This window comes from Podarcis filfolensis (assembly GCF_964270895.1).
Source record: "Podarcis filfolensis genome assembly, chromosome: 16".
Classification (NCBI taxonomy): domain Eukaryota; kingdom Metazoa; phylum Chordata; class Lepidosauria; order Squamata; family Lacertidae; genus Podarcis; species Podarcis filfolensis.
The window spans coordinates 17,234,161-17,254,713 of NC_139620.1; the positions used below are offsets into that span (position 1 = coordinate 17,234,161).

A 20,553-nucleotide genomic window follows, 5' to 3' on the forward strand; every position below is an offset into this window, starting at 1 on the left:
TGCTTTCTGTTATCAGCCACTATCCCTGGACTGTTCCAGGAACAAGAACAGAGAACCTGCAAAGGCAGGTTTCACCAACCAGATGCCTGCCAGGTGTAATGGATGACATCTCCCATCAGCCCCACCCAGGGCTGATGGGAGATTTAGTCCAAAGCAGTTGGGGATCACATTCACACCATACATTTAAAGCACCATGATAACACTTTAAAACGTAATGGCTTCCCCCCCAAAAAAATTCTGGGAGTTGTAGTTTGTTACGGGTCCTGAGAGTTATTGGAGACCCTAATTTGCTTCACAGAACGACAATTCCCAGAGTTCCCTATGAAAAGGGATTGATTGTCCTGCCAGGTCGTGGTCCAACACTCTAACCACCACACCACACTGGTTGTCTTAAGAGGGAATTGTAGTTCAAGGAGGAGAAGTGCAGTCCCCTAACAACTCACCCTTAACAAACCGCAGTTCTCAGGATTCTTTGGGGGAAGACATGTTTCATGGTGCTTTAAATGTATGGTGTAAATGTTGCCCTTAAGAGCACCATTGGGGGTGCTCTTACCTGACATGTTTAGATTACAATCTTCACTGAGGGCACCATGAAACTCGGCAATGTTTTGATGGGTGCAGTTTCAAATGGTTTCCCCACATGGTGTAATAGCACATGTAAAAAATATGGGGTGGGGCTGGGTTCTGCAGTGCCCCCAGCAAAGATGGTAACCAAAATGTGTTGCCTGAAGGAACATCTGTTTAATAATGTAAGAAGAGCGTGCTGGATCAGGCCAATGGCCCATCTAGTCCAGCATCCTGTTCTCATGGCGAGCAACCAGATGCTTGTGGGAAACTCACAAGCAGGACACAAGCACAAGCTCCCAGATCTCCCCACAACATCAGATTGCCACTTGAGGGCAGGGTGCACTGAAACCAATGTGCTCAGTTCTTGCCTGCCCCTTTCCCCACTTGTCCAGAGGGGAGTTGAAAAGATGCTTAGTGCCATTGAAAGGAACAGGAATGGGCTTCCTAGATCAGGGGTGGGGAACATCAGCCTTATGGGATGATGGCGGTACTCCAGGCATCCCCACTGGGCTCACGAGAATCTCCCCAGGATACACATTCTCTCCACTCCGCATCACGCCCTCCGCAAGTGCTTTTGCCTTGCCGGAGGATGTCCTTGAACTGTGAAAATGTGTCTTGCTGGCGTGGACAGAGGATGGAGAAATTGGTCTGTGTGGAAACCTTGGACTTTTGCATGACTATAGCCTACTGTGGAAAGATGAGAGTTGCATCCATCACACAGCCCATCTTTTGCCTCTGGCCCACCCACTCTTTGCTTCTGCCCATGTCCACCACTGGTATGCGGCCCCCAAAAGGTTGCCCATGACAGGATGTGGCCCTTGGGGTGAAAAAGATTGCCTGCCTATTTGTATCTTAGCCAGATACTACAGAAGTCAAAGAAAAGGGAAGATGAGAGAAAGGGAAGGAGGGTCTTATTTCAGAGCACAAGGTCAGAAAAGTGTGCCAAACAATGAGGATTCAGAAGCAACTGTCTTGGGATCATTACCTCGAGATCACAACTCCTGGCTTAGTGGGCAAGAAGTACCAGGATTTTTCAGACATGAGTCTCTGGGTTAAGGCCATAACTCATCAGCAAAGTATTTTTTAAAAATCTCAGGTAGCAATGAGGGGGAAAGCCCTTGGAGAGGTCCTACCATCAGAGAAGACCAGACTTTAGCCACCCTGGTTACCTCCAGATGATGGTGGACTACAACACCCATGAACCCCAGCCAGCACAGCTGTAGTCCAAAAAGTCTGGAAGGGCGCCAGTGCGGTGAAGGCTGTAATAAACAGTGCCTTGCTTGGATGGACCAAAGGTCTCACCATGCATTAGACAGCTTAATGTCGAGAGATGGAACGGCAACCAGAGAATCCCCCAAGTCTTTCTGCTCAGAAGCCACATTTGACTTGCTCAAGAAAGTCCCAGACCAGGGCGGGGCAGGGCCTGGTCCATCTCTCAGAAGTGCTTGGGGATTTATTTAGTTAGCCAGGTACAAATTTAGCCACACCAACAAGGCAAATTAAAATCCCAAGAATGCAGGAGCTGTTCTTGGGTTACAGGTTAGTTTGGCCAAGGATTTGGGGTTAGTTCTCATGAGAAGCACATGCTGAACCCAAAGGGTTTGAAGCGTGTGGATTTAACGTCACACGGATTGCACCCTCTTCCTTTTTAAAAAATGCTGCCTTGTTGGGACTGAATCATTATTGGTGCTCTGTTCTTGCTTTTTACAGGGTGATTATTTGACATGTGTGTGTTGGTAGCTTCATATGACACTTCTGAAGTAAGGATTGTATAAGGATTATTCTCCACCGCCTCCCCTGAAGAATAGAGCCATCAAACCTCAAACAATGAGATTAATAGATTAATAAATCTTCTGTTGCACCTTTCACAGATGCTAGCACTGTCCAGCTATTGGCACTGGACCAGTTTAAATCTAGTAGCTAGTCTGCTGTTGGTGCAGGGAGCAAACATTGCTTCAGCTTTTCCCTAGAATAGTTCATCACACTCTTTGATATTGTCTTGATCCTTTGTGCCTCACTGGTGCTAGCTGCTTTGAAATCCTGTTAATGAGATCCTTTCCCCAACCTGGTGCCCTCCAGGTATTGTTAAGACTACATCTCCTGCCGGCACAGCCATTTTTGACTACAGTTTCCCTCAGCTCCAGCCAGCATGGTTAATGGCCAGGGCTGCTGGGAGCTGCAGTCCAAGACATTTGCAGAGCACCGGCTTGAGGAAGGCTGCTCTAGTGGAAGAGGGTGGGAAACAGATAAATAGAAATGTTTAAAATAAAATAAACATCCTCATCCTACTCCTATGCTGAGGGGATGGGAGAGAGGTTTGTATTTCAGAGGTTTATACTAAGGCCTGTCCTTCAGAAGTATTTTTCAAGAGAGCATTTCCAAACAAATTCACAGCGCTGCCTAGCAAGGCCTCGGCGTAACTAAGCATCCCTCGCTGTCCAGTACCTTAGCAACCAGGTACACATTGCCTTCTGGGTGTCAGAGGGACTTTCTCCTAACCATCTTTTTTGCTGTAGGGGTGCAAATTAGCTGAGGCTCTGTGAAAGCCAAACCATGCAAGATTCCCCCCTCCGTAAGATTCTTTTCCCCTCCCTCATGGGTTAGGGCAGCCAACTTTTGCTTAACAAACAAAAAATCCTGGCATCTGGGCATGTTCTGAGTGCAATTCCTTCATGACGGGAACTGGCTATTTTATATATATAGCCACATCTATATATGTATATATATATAACTATATATGTAGCCACAACTACATCGGCTTATGGTCCTGTTACCTCTGAGCATGTGCAGAGTGCCTCACCATTAAGACAGCAAGCATGTGCAGAACCATTTCCCTGGAAGGGTGCCATCTCTTTTTTGCTGCTTCTGCGAGATTGCTTTCTTTTGTTAACCATATGAAGAAGGGAAATAATCTCAAAATTCTCCTAACCCCCATCTTCCTCGGTTTGCTTCCTTGTGTTCTAAAACCGAGTAGGAAATCCAGGCCAGGCCATCAGCATTCAGGACAAGCGGCTTGACCAGCGCTTAGGCCACTTCAACAGGACAGTTACTCGTATTATTAAGAAATATCGGGCAGGTTGGCAGCCCTATCCATGGGGCGGGTGGGAGGGGGAGGCGTTGGCAGGCCACCAGCTGTTACTCACTGTGAGCCTGTAAGTCTGCATCATTTTATCAAACTCCTCATCAATCTTTTTATATTTCTCTTCCGTCTGAGGCGTCAACGTAAACACGTCGTCCCCGTCAGGGCTCTCACACTCTCTATGCTTCTTGTTCAGCGCCTGTTACGTGGCCGGGTGGGGGAGGGTGGGGGGAGGGTGGGGGGAGAAGGTAGTTTGGGTTGGGAGGGGAGGGATAAATCCAACAAACGAACGAACAAAAAAAGAAAAAAAAAGAGACAATGAAGAATTTTTTGCCTGGGGTGGCGAGCTACTTACACCGTAGCGCTTGAACAGGATGTCAAGATCCTCGCTGGCTTTACGGTATTTGTCTTCCATCAGAGGGCTCTGGTCAATGGAGTCTTCCCCGTCGGGTTCTGGACTGTCGCAACCATTAAAACCTTTCTTTCTTAATGTCTGAAAGCACAACCAGGAGAAGTTTAGTTCCAGAGATAAAACCAGAGGTGGAGAGTGATGAAGAGATAGTGGTCTGGTTCACACAGACCACTAAGCCATGGTTTGTTTAATAAGCAACCTCAAGCTGTCCAATGGGTGATCAAATAAACCATGGCTCATTTCTCCAACAATCAGTTTGTTTTCTTGCAAAATAAACCACAGTAAGGGAAGGCTGCTGAGTTCTCATGTAACACCAAGCCACAGTTCAAATAAAACAAAGGTTTGTAAGGCCAAAATGAGCAATGGCTTCAGATTGTAGTTTGCGAGCTGTAAATAAACCCTAGTTAAGCTGTTAGATAGGGTTCAGATGATCAAACAAACCATAGTTTAAGAAACCATGGCTTAGTGTTGTGTATGAATCAGGCTAGGATGGTTGCTATGATGACAAGTCCCGCTGTTATGATTGGCCAAGTATGTTGATGGCAGGAAGGAGTGGAAGCCACCATGTAAATGGATCAGTTCAGATGCCACCTTGACCATGGCTTGTCGTAACTACAGGTTTTAGAACTCTGGATCACAGGCTGAACTTCCAAACAAACAACAGGAAAAACAGGTACCATGGCTTGTCTGCTTTCATTTTCCATCTACTTGACATTCCCATATTTAGGTGCAGCAACCCTGGAGGGAAAGTGTGACAACAGTAACTCTGGTTTGTCAGTTCACATGTGGTGCCAAACTAGGGTTCACATAAAACCACTAATGCAAATTCCCTTCATAAAGCCATATTTTATTCCAGTTTGCTGAGCCATGGTTTGTAAGCATCCTACATCAGGGTTTGGAGTGAGGAGAGCCAAACTGAGCCGCTTCAGATGTTTTGCAACCCCAAACTACAGTGATTCTAGCTCTGAGGTCACCACTGGCTTCTGAAGCAGCTAATAGCAGAGCTAGTTTGAACCAGGGACCATAAATCTCCAGAGGTGGAATTAACTGGAGACTTAAGACGTTGATACTGGGGATTTGCAGTGATCTTAGATTTCCAGAATTACTCAAGGACTAATGAACTGTGAGAGAGGATTGCACTTTTCTCTCTCAAGGGTCACCTACCACTATGAAGAAGAGCAATTATACATTTCATATGCATGCTGGATCTGCATCATTAAGTCTGGGCTCGGAGAGTTGGGGCAGAAAACCTCCATCAAATACCGTGTCTAAGAAGTTTTGGTTCCACGTGTGGCAGCCAATTTGAAGATTGCTTTCCTCAGCCACACTTAATCATTGTATTTTCAAAATACCAGAAGCAATTAGCCCATATTATGGGATCATCACTTGCCAATTTCTTTTAAAAAGTCAACGCTGCAATGTTTCCTGGAAGTCTTGGGCTCTTTGCATGCCAATAAGAAACTGAAAGGGGCATGAGTAAAAGAGAAAATAAAAAGTTCTTCCCCGCCCCTGACTTTCCTAACAACAGTAACCATTTTAGCTCAAAACACAAGTGAGCAGTCTCTGTGACCAGGCCGGCCACTTGTACCTCACCAAAGAAAAAGAAATGCATGAAAAATGCATATGCTAATATATCTGTATAGCTGAAGATTTGGAAATAATGGGTTATATCCAACATTAGTCATCCTCAGAGTGGACCCACTGAAATTAATGAATGTTATTAATCAAACCCTATCCCTATTTCCTCTTTCTCTCAGCAGTTTCAGAAATTGGGCTAGGAATCATTTTTAGAAATGGGAACCCTGACTGCTTTTGTCTCAGCAGGAAATCTCAAGGCCCATTGAAATGAATGGGCATGATGGCACTTCTCCGTGCGCAGAACCCACTGATTTCAAAGGAGATGGAGCCCTCACAGAGCTCCAGTCCTCAGAGTGGTTCTTCTTTGGAGGTCTTTAAGCAGAGGCTTGACAACCATATGTCAGGAGTGCTCTGATGGTGTTTCCTGCTTGGCAGGGGGTTGGACTCGATGGCCCTTGTGGTCTCTTCCAACTCTATGATTCTATGATTCTAACATTCAGTTCCTCTTCCCAGGGAACTCTTGGGACTTGTAGCTCTGTGAAAGGGGGCTCCTGACAACTCTCAGCACCCTATACAAACCACAGCTCCCTGGATCCTTTGGGGGAAGCCATGACTGTTTAAAGTTGCACAATACTGCTTTAAATGTATACTGCAGAATGATCCTGATACTTTAAGAAGAGACATGGAAAGCAATGGATTTATAGAAGTTTATAAAACGATGCACGGATAAAGAACAGATAAGAGAAGGGACTTCTTCACACGGCACAGCACATGGTTAAAACAGTGGACCTCACTCTTGGAGACACTGATGGCCACCAACTTGGATGGTTTTTTATAGAGGATTAAAAAACTTCGTGGAGTATAAGGCTACCCGTGACTACTAGCCACCACTCTGCCTTCATGATCAGAGGCAGCAATGCTTCTGAATATCAGTTGCTGGAAGCCACGGGGGGGGGGGGGAGTCTTGTGTTCGGATTCTGCTTGCAGATTTCCCCATGGGCATTTGTTTGGCTACAGTGAGAACAGGAATTTGACTAGATGGGCCACTGGCCTGATCCACCAGGCTCTTCTTATACAGTGGTACCTTGGGTTAAGAACTTAATTCGTTCCGGAGGTCCGTTCTTAACCTGAAACTGTTCTTAACCTGAAGCACCACTTTAGCGAATGGGGCCTCCTGCTGCCGTCGCACCACCACTGCATAATTTCTGTTCTCATCCTGAGCAAAGTTCTTAACCTGAGGTACTATTTCTGGGTTAGCAGAGTTTGTAACCTGAAGCGTCTGTAACCTGAGGTACCACTGTATTTTTATGTTCAGGTTCAAGGAGCCAGAGACTTGTGCTGTTTCCAGCAACTGGGAGTCTGAAAAGGAAGACTTACCAGGGACCACACTTCAACCAAAGCTGCTACCCGCAAGGATTGCTTGCTCTTGAGCAGAGCTCTGATTCCAGGTTCATACCCACATATGAAAGTCTTTGCCCTTCATTCTGACCTGGTCCTGCTTGCAGGTTTCCCGCAGTTATCTGGTCAGCCACTGTGAGAACAGGAGGCCGGACTGGATGGATCCATTGGCCTGATCCAGCAGGCTCTTCTTATGTTCATATGAAACTTCAGCATAGAAATTCAGATTGTAGGCTCCTCATCAGAATAATCTCTCCCCCACCTCCGTTTTTTAAATTGCTCCTGTTACTTTGCAAACCACCACAGAAGACTGTATGAGAGCCAGTTAACAACCGTCATCCTTTCTCTGGGCACAGGGGACAGCCAGTGTTTGGTAGCTCAGTCTGAGGCAGCAGATAAGGGCTCAGCCATGTGCAATGCAGACTGCAGATTCCTTAGGCCCTGCTAATGGGGCCTGCCACCGGCCGGGTCTCTGAGCAGCTGGCTTGGAGTCGGAAGGAGGGAGCTCCGGCCGGGCCAATCCAGCCCGTTCCAGCTGGCAGCCACTACAAGCAACATGCTCTGCTACAGAAAGACGCAAAGTACTTTTATGTCAGTAACCTGAGCAGAGTGTCAACACAAGCAAAAACAAAGCAAAAGAAGGGGCAGCCTGCGTTTCCTAGATCTCACCACATGGGAATTTGGGGGGCTCAGGGGCTTTTGTTAAAGCAGCAACAGATATAAGACATACGGACACCAGAAGAATCCTGCTGGGTCAGGTCAATGGCCCATCTAGTTCAGCATCCTGTTCCCACAGCGGCCAAACTTGTAAGCAGGACCCGAGTAGAAGAACTCTCCCCTTTCTTGTGCATCCAGCAACTAGTATTCAGAAGTATTACTGCCTCTGATTGTAGAAGCAGATCATAGGCATTGTGGCTAGTAGCCATTGGTAGCCTTAGCCTCCAAAACTTTGTCCATTCCTCTTTTAAAGTCATCCAAGTTGGTGGCCATCGCTGGCTCCTGTGCCAGGGAGTTCCACAGTTTAACAACGTGCTGTGTGAAGAAGTACTTTCTTTTCTCTGTTCAGAATTTCCCAACATTCAGCTTCACTGGATGTCCGTAAGTTTTCTCCATGCCAGGCATCATTTTATAAGCGCCAACCATGTCGCCTCTACCTCACCTTTTCTCTAAACTAAAAAATCCCAAACGCTACAACCTTTTCTCATAGGGGAGTCTCTCCATCCCTCTGATCATTCTGATTGCCCACTTCTTTTTTTTTTTTAAATAATTTTTATTAACTGGCCAATCACATCAAATTAAATCACATCACATAAATTCCAAATTACAAAGCCAAATTTTTAAATTTTGTTGGGGGAACCCATACTTCAAGATCCAAAGGGGGATTCAAATCATCTTCTTATTACTGCGTTAGTGTCCAAATCAGTCCCAATCAGTCCAGACAAAGTTCCTAATTCTATCCAGTCTTATCTTGGTGTTTCCACATCATATCTTGTTCATATAATTTCTCTTTTTCTTTTACGATCTCTTCTGTTAGTCTCCTTAAGCCGATAAGCAAATATAATAATCCTGTGTGAATTTCCCGTTCTTCCAATCTAAGTCCAGATGGTTTCCATATATCTCCTTCGTAGATAACATCACTCTTTCCATCATAAATCAGGCATTTTTCGCTCTTAAATCCCACGGAGGAGTTAATCCATGATATGTAAACAGCACTATTTCTCTCTTTCTCCTCCCAGACCCAAGAGCTCCAACAATGCCTCCCAAGATGGCGACGGCATTTTTAACTGCGTCATTCCAAAACTCTTAACTTTCCAGCTTCGTCTTGAAACATTGCTTTGGTTCGAAAGTTTATCTCCACACAGCCTTAAATCACAGCTTAAGTCCTTAAAGTTCTGACTTATTAGGGGAGGGGATTCTTGTTAAATCACGTAAAAAGGAATGGAAGGTTTTTCCCCCCTCCCCCCTCAGTCATTTGCAATACCGTATCTTGTCGTATCTTCTCATATTTTATTCTTGCCTTGTTAACTGATTGCCCACTTCTGAACCTTTTCCATCTCTACATAGCTAGTGCAGTGCATGGGGAAGGCTCAAATGCAAATCCCTGCCCAGCCATGAGCTAGCAAATCTCTACCTTTCAGTCAATCCTCCCTTACAGAGAGGAAGTGAAATGAGGATCACTCTAAATCGGGATTCCCCAAACCTGGGTCTCCAGCGGTTTTTGGACTACAACTCCCATCATTCCCAACTAGCAGAACCAGCAATCAGCAATGATGGGAATTGTAGTCCAAAAACAGACCAAGTTTGGGAAACCCTGCTCTAAATCATGGTTGGTGAACTTCAGGTCTATGGGCCAAATGTGATGCATCCCAGGCATCTCTATGTGGCCCTTCAGAGTCTCCCTGAGGCCAAGCCACTTCCCAGGCCACACCCCTAACCTGATGCTGTTTGACCCCTTCCTTAAGTGCTTTTTGCCAGGCTGGAATGTGTCCTTGCACTGCGAAGTTGCCTCTGAACATGCCTGGATGGAGACAGGGGTATGCAGGATTCTCTGAGTTGTGTGTGGCTTAAGCGTTGCCTACTTTACAACGGCAACATTTGTGGCTCCATCCACTTTTGGCCACGCCAAGCACTCCTAGGCAGCCTCTAGGAGGTTGCTCATGAGGAAACGTGGCCCTCAGGCCGGAAACAGCTCCTAAGCAAACAGGGGCTGCAGAATGTTCTAGCGCTTGCATGGTGAGGCTCTGTGAGCACTCGCAACTGCTTTGGCACCCCTGGGGTCCTTGGTATCCCATGACTGGATTCACACCACACTACAGGGGCGGGGGTTGACTTGTTTCACCCTATGACACCACCAGGCACCTTCAATATGTGGCTAAAACAGCCGTCCGGGGCACCCAGAGAGGAGGGTGGGATGTGGCGGCACAGCCAGGCCAGGCCACTGAGAAGCCCCTCCTGAGCCACTGGGGCCTTGGGCCAGGGCCTGACCTGGGCTACTGCTGGCGCCAGGCCTTTGCTGAAGTCAAATCCCCTCAGCCATGAATCCACTGGGTGACCTTAAACAAACCATCTCAAATCTTGTGGAGAAGTAGGATATAAATGGATTAAATAAATCTCTCAGCCACGATCCTCATCTGTGATAAGGGGATGATGACAGAGGGATGTGGGGTGGGGGAAGACTGCGGTGGAGGGTTGTTGCTTTCTTGCCCTGTGTGTGGGCTTCCTGGAAGAGGTATCTGCCAGTCGCTTTGGCAAAGGGTTTGCTGGCCTAGATGGTCTGACCCAGCAGCAGAATATTGGGTCTTTGTGGGAGAGGGGTTATATAAGCTGACAGAATTATTCATGATAGCGAACTTCCACGTTCCGTTGCAGTCTACCACTGAATACCAAGCGCTGGGGAACAAGCCACAAGGGATGGCCATAACCCCCTGCATTTGGAAAAACCCTAGACTCCTCTGACTCTCTGAGAGAGAGGGTGCCAGACTAGACTGGAACTTTGCTCTGCTCCAACAGAGCTCTTTTTATGTTTCTATTCTGGCTTCCCTTACACGGTTGTAGAAAGGGTTCCTGTAGGCACTTTGGGCAAGTCATCATTGGAAGGTCTTGCCTTAAGTGTCCAGATAGTGTATTCAGCGGTGGCACAAGGGCAGAAGAGTCAAGTGGGTATAGCCAAGGAGGCCCCCAGCCTCTCAAGATCTGTGAAAGATCTCTGACGTGGAAGGAGGAGATGCAATCTTAGAAAAGGTCAAGAAACATTGGTGTAATCAAATTAGAAGCTGAAGCCAGGAAAGGACTCATTAAGTCTTGAGATAATTAGTCATGTAAAAAAGAAACCCAAGAAACGATCACCTAAATCAGCTTTCCCGCACCTGGTGCCCTCCAGATGTTTCGAAGTACAATTTGGGGTTTTAGAATGGTGGCACTGACCATTTGCAATTCCTGTTATCTTTTCAGTGCCTGATGAAGACCTTTGGAAAGCCTTTTCAGGGGAGATCTTCATCCAAGGCTGCAGCTGTATTGGAACTATTCTTAACTCGTTTTATAGGGTTGCATTATTTTTATATTGCCTCCCGGGCCTCCTTTGGGAGGAAAGGTGGGTATACATTGAAATAACAACAACAACACTTTGTTTTTACACTTTTCTTGTTTTACACTTGTAATTGTTATATTTGTCTACTGATTGTAATATACAAGCAAATCAACTCCCATCAGCCCCAGAAAGCATAACCATTTTGGATTCAAACTCCACAGCAACACTGGCTGGAGTTGATGGGAGTTGTAGTCCAAAACATCTGAACTACACTAGGATGGGGAGGGCTACTGCAAACAATTACAGCGGCTCTAGAATCTCCTAAGCGCACACCCACCTGTATTTCAACAGCCAATGCTCTCATTTTACCAAAAGTTGAAATAGGACAATCATCTCCCATGTTCCGGACAGGGCATTTGTTTTACAGTGGTACCTCTGGTTACGTACTTAATTCGTTCCGGAGGTCCGTACTTAACCTGAAACTGTTCTTAACCTGAAGCACCACTTTAGCTAATGGGGCCTCCTGCTGCCGCTGCACCGCCGCCCCGCGATTTCTGTTCTCATCCTGAAGTGAAGTTCTTAACTCGAGGTACTATTTCTGGGTTAACAAGAGACTGTAACCTGAAGCATATGTAACCTGAGGTACCACTGTATTTTTAAACTGGTCTTCCATTTGCTTAGCACTTTGTGCGGAGAGTACAAGCCCTAATTGTCAGTGGACTTCCCTCTCCTCCTCCTTCCACTGGCCCTACATCTCAGAACGGAAAAATAATAGGCAAGAGCAAAGCCCCGAGAATTAGCTACGTGTAACAGCACGGCAGCTGCAACCTCTCGCGTGTGAGGCAGATGAGAGCCTCCTTTGGCTGACAAACAGCGGTGGAGGTTGCAATAGGGAACCGTATAAGAAGCGAAGGGCAAAACGATCACAGGAGACAAAGTAGGTCAGATATTTTTGGGAAGAGAACCACAGAACCAGAGGCCTGCTCATGGCAGGCCTAGCCCTGACCCAGGACAGGAGATGGAATGCTCAGAGGATGAACCCAACATGGAGAGACACACAACCAAGGACCTTGGGGAGCCGGCAAGGTCCCCCTGAACCAGCATTGAGTATCCTCTTGAGGGAGTGTGGTTAGAGCGTGGTCTGGGAGGCCACACCATGTAAGGCCTTCCTTTTTAGACTCCCAGTTATTGGAAACAACACAAGTCTTTGGCTCCTTGAACCTGAACACAGAAACATAAGAAGGGCCTGTTGGATCTAGCCAATGTCTGAGCTAGTCCAGCATCCTGTTCCCTGGCCTCCCAGATACCTGTGGGGAAACCTGCAAGCAGGACCTGAGCACAACAGCACTCTCCCCTCCTGTGGCTTCCAGTAACTGGTATTCAGAAGCATTACCATTTCTGACCCTTGAGGCAGAGCATAACTATCATGGCTAGTAGACAATGGTAGCCTAATCCTCCATGAAGTTGTCTAATCTATCCAAGTTGGTGGTCATCACTACCTCCGGTGGGAGCAAGTTCAATAGCTGAGCTATGTGCTGCGTGAAGAAGCGCTTTCTTTTCTCTGTCCTGAATTTTCCTTCATTCAGCTTCAGTGGATGAAGATAAAAGCAAATGTGCTTCATTTGCATGAAAGGTGCAAGGTGTGGGATTCAGCTCTGCAGACTCCAGTGAGATTCACTGAGAATAAACATATGTGTCAGGCTCACAAAGGGTGCAGAAATTAACATGAAAAATCAGAGCCCAGAAGCCTGTGCTCAGTTAATATCTTTGGAGGCAGCCTCGCATGGTACACCACAGAGGGTTCTTCCCAGTGCCAAGGACTCAAAGCATTTGGAGAGTTCATACCGTGAGGAGGACAGGGAGACACCATTCCAGGTGCTGGTGATGCTTTTGGGCCAAGACAAATGTGTTCAGTATGGTACACTAAGAGAAGTGAATACCATCAGGCAAAGGAATACATCGAAGGTTGGGAATCTCAGACCTGGGGGCTGAATGTGGTCCTCTACCAGGCCATGTTCCTGCATCAACCCTGCTCCACTCCTTCCTTAGGTGCACAGATGGAGGGAATAGTGCTTCCAAGTACCAGTTGCTGGAAGCCACAGGAGGGGACAGTGCTCTTGCGACTGGATCCTGATCCAGTGTTTCCCACAGGCATCTGGCTGGCCACTATGAGAACAGGGTGTTGGACTAGATGGGCCACTGGCCTGATCCAGCAGGGCTTGTCTGATGTTTTTATGCTTTGCATGGCTTGTATGTGCACATAAGCTGTGATAATGCCTCTAAGCTGCTTGAATGAAGAAAAGGGGTAGGTGTATGCGTGTGCAAAAACCTCTTAACTTTTCCATGGCTATTGTACCAAGGGAAGAGTCACATCCAAAATCTCAGAAGCCCACTACACAGCACCTTGGAGCAGGGCTTTTGGTGCAGCTGCCCTTGTCCTGTGAAAAAGCATTCCTGTTGAGATATGGCAGGTGCACACTATACTTACCAGAAGCAAATGAAAGCCTTTTTGTTTCAACAACCTTTTCCAGCTGGGTGGAAAGGCATTCACATTGAACTGTTTTAAAACCTATTTTCAAGTTGCTGTTTTTTTCTGCTTTAAAAACTTTTAAAACTATTTTTTATTTCTCTATAAATCGCCTTGAAGCAGAAATGTAAAAGGCAATTCATAAATTAATCAATACTCCATTGCTCCACCCACTTTCACCTCTGGTCCCACCCACCAGGGCCATGTGGTTCCCAGAAGACTGCCCACACTGCTTTTCTCAGGCTGAAAGGGGTTCCCAGCTCCTGGCCTACAAAGCTGTGGTCCATCCAGCCTGAAAATGTATGCTTTTGAGCGTCTCAGGTCTTGCCCAGCCCAGCCCAGCCAACCAATATCTTTTGAACCAAAGGCACTGTGGGTTAAACACGGAATCTTCCCCATGCAAAGCAGACCCTGAGACACAACGGCTGGGCTCTGGGACATTCAAGTATCATTTGCTTCCTCCCATCTCTTCTATCCTAGGTGGCTAGCAGTGGAACTGAACAGCCGACTCTGTGGTCTAAAGAAGCCCGACCTGCCGAGGCAGTGGGCATCCACCCTGACTCCAGCTGACATCCAATTGACTACAGGGGATGGGCAACACTCCCTGCTGACAAAGGCATAGGCAGTACGGTGCAGTGGTTCGACATCCGGGCTGAGGAAACCCAGGTTGTCAAAACCCCTGGACAATTGCCAGAAAAGGAGGCCTCATTGTTCACAAAGTATGACAAAAGAACTTCAGTTAAAAAACAGCATTTTGAATTGATATCCATTATTTTTGTCTTCATATATTCCATCTGCTGCAAATCAATGTTAATGCAATATATAGATATAGGAATGCACACGCACACACATATATTACAAACAATGTATTTACTGCAAAAATATGCGCAAACCGGGTAAGAAATGTGCACCTTGCGCCCCCAAAAGGTGACCCTCCCTGGAATGTCTACTCCCGCCCCCCCCCCCACATACACACTCTCCACCGCTGTCCTATTCCATGCCGTCTCGAGCAGATAAATTGAATGACTAAAGGTTTTGCGTGCCTTAATTTCTGCTCACTTGTAATGTCAATAATTACCCAGCCAAACCGTTCATTTGTCTAAATCTTGCCAAGCATAAAAGGGAGCTGCCCACACACAGTTTTTCATTGAAAGGTGACAAAACAACTGCTCCAATCTCAGCTCTGTCCCACTCTCTGGAACGTAGCGCAGGCAGGAACGAAACCTTTTGTGCTTGCAAATTCGCTAGAGAAAAAAGAGGGGGAGAAGCAGCAGGAAGGGGGCAGGCAGGCGGCCACCTGGGAGGCTGAGGACTAAGACCCCGCCAGTCTCTGCCGCAGGGTGCCCTCACTTCAGACTCACATTTTACCTCTGGCCTACTGCCGCAATCACCCTGGAAGTGTTTCTGCCCCAGACACAGGAACACAGGAAGCTGCCTTATACTTAGGTCACATTCACAATGTACTTTAAAAGATCTGTGATACCACTTTAATCAGTCATGGCTTCCCCCAAAGAATCCTGGGAGCTGCAATTTATTAAAGAGCTGTTAGGAGGCCCCTATTCCCCTCACAAAGCTACAATTCCCAGACTTCTTTATGAAGAAAGAGAGATTGTTCCACCACTCTGGAAATTGTAGCTCTATGAGGGCGATAGAGGTCTGCTAACAACTCTCAGCTCCCTTAACAAACTACAGCTCCCATAATTCACTGGGGGAAGCCATGACTGTTTAAACTGGTATTATACTGCCTAAAATGTATGGTGTTAATGTGGCCTTAGTCAGACCCTTGTGTTTCAAGTACAGTGGTACCTTGGTTCACGAACTTAATCCGTTCCGGAAGTCCGTTCTTAAACCAAAACGTTCTTAAACCAAGGTGTGCTTTCCCATAGCAGCGGGGGACTCAATTTACCCTCAACAGGACGCAAAACATGTTCTGCTTCCAAGGCAAAGTTCACAAACCAAAACACCTACTTCCGGGTTTGCAGCGTTCTTAATCCAAGTTGTTCATAAACTAAGCTGTTCTTAAACTAAGGTAGCACTGTATAGTTTTGCTACCAGTCCTTCCTGGAGATACTGGGGATTGAACTGGGATCTTCTGTGTACAAAGCAAGTGCTCAGCCTACATCACTTGTCTGAGATGCTACAGCTTTCCCCTTCCTTTATCCATAGGAACCAGATATTATCCATAAAACAACATGGTCTGTACATGTTGCACCAACCCTTGCACCAACGGTTGAGGCCTGTGGAGAGTTTTAAATTTGAGTAAGGAGGTGGTGGGAGTTTGGCAGACTTTGGCATCTGGTAAGTGCTGCTGGTTTTCTAAAGGGTTTTTCAATCGTTTCCAACTGTTTAGAGGGTGTTTCGAATGTACATAATTTCACTGATGTGTGTGATGCCTTGGAATGTTACCCCCCTGTAAATTTGGGGTTTCCTATATTGTCTTCATCTTTTGTGCCTTGGTAGTGCCAGCTGCTTTGAGATCTTACTAATGAGATACATTCCCAGCCTGGTGCCCTCCAGATGTTGTTAGACTCCCATCAGCCCCCAGCCAGTAGGGCCATTTTGGTACGCAACTCCCACCAGTCCTTCCAAGTGTGTCCATTTTGGATTCCAACTGCCCAAAACACCTGGAAGGCACCACACCACCTAAAGCTAGAACACTGAGCTGTCAACAGCAAAGACAGACCATCCCAACAGATTGGGGTATTGCACTGGCAAATGCTTTGCTAGCTCAACAAGGCTAGGAACCCACAGGTTGCGGGCAGCACATCGTACCTCAATGATATCCGCGTTGGTCCGGCTCTCGTGAGGTTCGTTATACTCTGTGTATTTGAGGAGGACCTTGTCCATGTCGGTGCTGGCATACTGGAACAGCTTGTTTGAGTGGTTGAAGATGATCAGGGCAATCTCGCAGTCGCAGAGGACGCTCAGTTCATAGGCCTTCTTCATCAGCCCAAACTTCCGCTTGGTGAATGTCACCTGTGGGAAGCAAGTCAAGAAAGCAAAGAGGGTCAAATCAGGAGACAGCAACATAACTGAATGGCAGATATCACAAATTATTTGAGGTGGGGTGGGGGAAGCCATAGAGATACTTCCACAATTTCTCTCAGCCAAATTTCTGGTTTTGGTGTCAAAAACAAACCCAGGGCTGCACTTATGTATTATTACTATTATTTGCATTTTTATCCCACCTCTTCTCCAAGAAGGTCAAGGTGGAGTACATGGCTCTCCCACTCCTTATTTAATCCCCACAACAACCCTGTGAGGTAGGTGAGGCTGAGAGGCAGTGACTGGCCCAAGGTCACCCTTGGGTGCACTTCATGGCTGAGTGGGGATTTGAACCCTTGTCTTCCAGATCCTACCCAACACTCTAACCACTACACCACACTGGTACACAACATTCACACAGCAGTTTATTCCAATTCCCTGATATTTCCATATCTGCTAATTTCCAGATTGTATTTGAGCTTTCCTACAGTGCAAAAGCCGCTTCCAGAATATAGTTCATGTTTAGTGCTCATTTCAGTGTCATGTGATTCTAGAAAATGTCCATTTGCAGTCCCCCTGACCTAGAAAATAGCAGGAGTGAAGTATACCAGCATATATATTTCTGTTGTGTTGTTTTCATGGGGGAACAGAATCAGGCATGTGCAGAAGGGGTGGGGGAGCAGTGACATTGTCCACTGATGTTGGTTCTTGTGTCACTTCACGCCCAATGGTGTGAATGAAATTTAGCGTGACATGCTGGTATATCGGTCAAACAGCCACAGTTCCATCAAACAGCAGGTACAACTGTGCAAAACTAACATTAGAAAACACTAGCATTGTAATCAGGAAGACGTATGCAATATTCCCCACTTACACCCTAGGTGATTCGGAAGCGGAACTGATGCATTAGGAATTCTCTGTTTCATACCTATATTTCAGACCGATATTTCTTGAGGTGTGGTGCGTGGGCAGCTTGCTGCAGCTTTGAATTCTTTCAAGTCTTTTCATCTCCACATTAACAACGCACTGAAGAACACTACGAAAAGGGCGGGGGAAGCAATCTTTTTATATGTGGTAGGCCGGCTGCATCAAGATTGTTTCAGTGTGATCTTTATCAATGCACATACTGTACATGTAGTCGTATCAGGATTATTTCAAAGGTGTTTGACTAAAGTACATTGCTAAAGCTTTATGCAAATGAATCTCCCTTCAATAAAGCCTAGAAATTGCATTTGGGAAGCCCCATCAAGGCTCCCTGTTTTGTTTCGTTTTCCTGCTGCCACAACAATGAAAAGGACTGTCACACCTGACTTTGTCCCAGGCAGGGAGTCCAAAGGAGACGACCCAGATATCCCACTGACCAATGATCCTGAATCCAATGCTGAGGGTGGTACCATGGGATATGGGACCTGGAAGGCAAGGTCATTGTGGACGAGCTCCAGCAGGAAGTGATCAGCAGGGGGAGGTGGAATGGCCTGCCTGTCTTCCAGTCCTTGAGAGCACCAAAAATTTCGGGTCCAGGCCAAAGAGCCATGACACTGTATGCCAGTATGGATGGAGTTGTGGGTAGATTGCTGGACTAGTACTAGGAGTCCAGCGCTCAAATCGCCACTCAGCCATGAAGCCCACTGGGTGGCTTTGGGCCAGTCACTGCCTCTCAACCTAGCCTACCTGAGGGGTTGTTCTGAGGATAAAATGGTGAGGGGGCTAAGTTTGAGCTCTTTGGAGAAAAGGTTAGATATCAATGCAATAATAAATAAAATAAAGACCCAAGTTGTTGGTGTACTCGCAAGCAAGGGGCCATCCACAAGCAACTAATCCCTGATACTCCTTCATTATCAGCAACTGTGATAAGGGTCCGGTTTAGGATGCCAGAGTAAATAAGGCCTCCCTCCTGAGGCGTCCAGATGCTGGAAGCAACACAGGTCTCTTTGGCTTCTTGTTCTCTGGCGCCTAGTTCCCAATTCTAATTCCTCCGTCTTGCTAGGCTGTACTTTACCTTAACTCCCTGCTTGGACCTAGACTGATTTTCAACTTTAGATGTTGGTTTGTTCAGACTTCGCTGTACTTGCAACCCTGCCCTCATTGGGGAGTTCTTTAAAGAACGCTTACATTTCCTGTAACTGGGACACGACTTATTTAATTTCATAAAATCTATACACTGCCTGATTATAAGGTGGGGGACACTCAGTGTGGTTTACAAAAAGAATAAACCAGTAAAATTATTTTTAAAATAGCTATTCTGAAAAATAATTAAAACCAGATTTGAACAGCTGTCAACATTCCACATATTTGGGTGGGCTACATGTTTTTAGCAGGTGCCAAAAAGAGTACAGTGAAGACACCTGTCTGGTGTCAATAGGCAGGGAGTTCCAAAGGACACTAGCCCCTGAGGGTGCCCCCTACATTGCCACACTGCCTTTCTCTGAGGGGCCATAATGCTTTGGAGCAGCTGCCCTGATAGTCAGAAGTACATATGGAGATTTACCCACCACTGAGCTTTCAAGCCTGGGAAATCTATGCCAGTTGAATCCCTGCCTGGTATGCAGCTGTTGAAAACAGAACTACAAAAAAAAGAGGTGGCAACTTCAGTCTCTAGAAAAGCCTCCCCCAAACTGCTGCCCTTAGACATTTTGGATCAGCACTCACATTAGCCCCAGCCAGCAGAATCATGCTCCCCACATCTGCACCATCATACAGCTGTGCTGTCTGGGAGTGGTAGTGCAAAGCATCTGAAGCTCACCAGGTTGGGGAAAGCCAATCCAAAGGCAACACACAAACATACTAATCAGCAGGAGAATTACTCATACACAGCCATGACACTGGGGGCATGCATGCTCCTGTGCCAAAATCTTTGTGTGTGTGTGTGTGTGTGTGTGTTTTTAAGGTAATGCAATGTTAAGGCCTACACAGACACCTTGAGAGTAAAAATCTGGATTGCAAATGCCCCCCCATCACAGGAAGTCTTTCCACCCCCATCTTCAAACCCTACTCAAGTATCAACCAATCAAAGTTTATCGTTCTAGCCAAAGGCCTTGCACAACAAACCAGCAACAATACCAATAAAAAATACATCCATAATATGAGCCAACTTCCATGATGTGAGAGGTTACCAGAGACACCAACAAACTCAAATCTAGCTCGATTTCAAATTAAACCTCCAAATCACCACAAAAATTTATAGTGATTTTATCTAACTCATTTTTCCTGATTGATTGATTGATTGATTTTTGCAGCCAGTGCATGGAGGGCCACTCTGTGTTACAAAACTATGATTGTCACTCAAAAGAAACCAAACCGTCACCTGGAAACGCAGCTCAATAAAGGCGTTTCTTAAGGAAGCTGGTGAGAGTTAGGTCAGATAACTAGCTCTAAAATACTCTGTTCTCAAGAGTGGATTCAAAGGGGGAAATCTGGTATTTTTAATTAGTTGCAGGTCCTTTCTGGATTCTATATAGAAGAGCCAATCCCTTAGTTGACACTTATTCAAGGTCAAAGCAGAACTCATTTCTGGAAAATAATAATAGGCTAAAACATCTTGACAAGCTGCTTTCCAGAGTTGGTTTTCATCCAATTCCATATAGCACAGAGCAGGAAAATGCTCAATAGGCATCATAGCAATTTTTAAAATACTGTATACTTTAATTGAGCACAGCCCACTCTTGTCTCAGTTGTTGGCCACCTGGATTCTGTACAAAGAAGAGCTACTGAAATTCTTGATGGTAGAGAGGATAGCTTCTGAAAAAAAGTATTCTGCAGTTTCTAAAATCTGAATGGAATTTGAATCAGAGCCCCGGATTTCGACAACATATACTAGCTTTTGGAAAAGCACTCTGCTACCAAATATTTTTAGGGCAGGTTCAACCTGCTGCCCTCCCCTACTGTAACAGAACTTCATCAATGCCCCTATGGTTTTCTATGCTTTGACTTTGACTGCCTCCAAACTGTGTGTTGCGACACATTAGTGTGTCGGCTGACGT

General features: G+C 46.2%; 1 protein-coding gene across 7 annotated transcripts in view; it reads right to left on the reverse strand.

Moving 5' to 3' along the window:
* The window catches only part of MEF2D (myocyte enhancer factor 2D), a 147,627-nt gene that overhangs the window by 24,904 nt on the left and 102,170 nt on the right, over positions 1 to 20,553 (reverse strand). For 5 of the 7 annotated variants that reach the window (XM_083590309.1, XM_083590313.1, XM_083590308.1 and 2 more), the window contains 2 exons: positions 16,361 to 16,564; positions 4,002 to 4,139 (listed from right to left, as the gene is read on the reverse strand). In XM_083590309.1, the coding sequence (XP_083446435.1) occupies positions 4,002 to 4,139; positions 16,361 to 16,564 (342 nt within the window). Of the gene's footprint in view, positions 1 to 3,710; positions 3,846 to 4,001; positions 4,140 to 16,360; positions 16,565 to 20,553 lie in introns of all 7 variants that reach the window. The other 2 variants (XM_083590311.1, XM_083590312.1) reach the window with 1 other exon arrangement.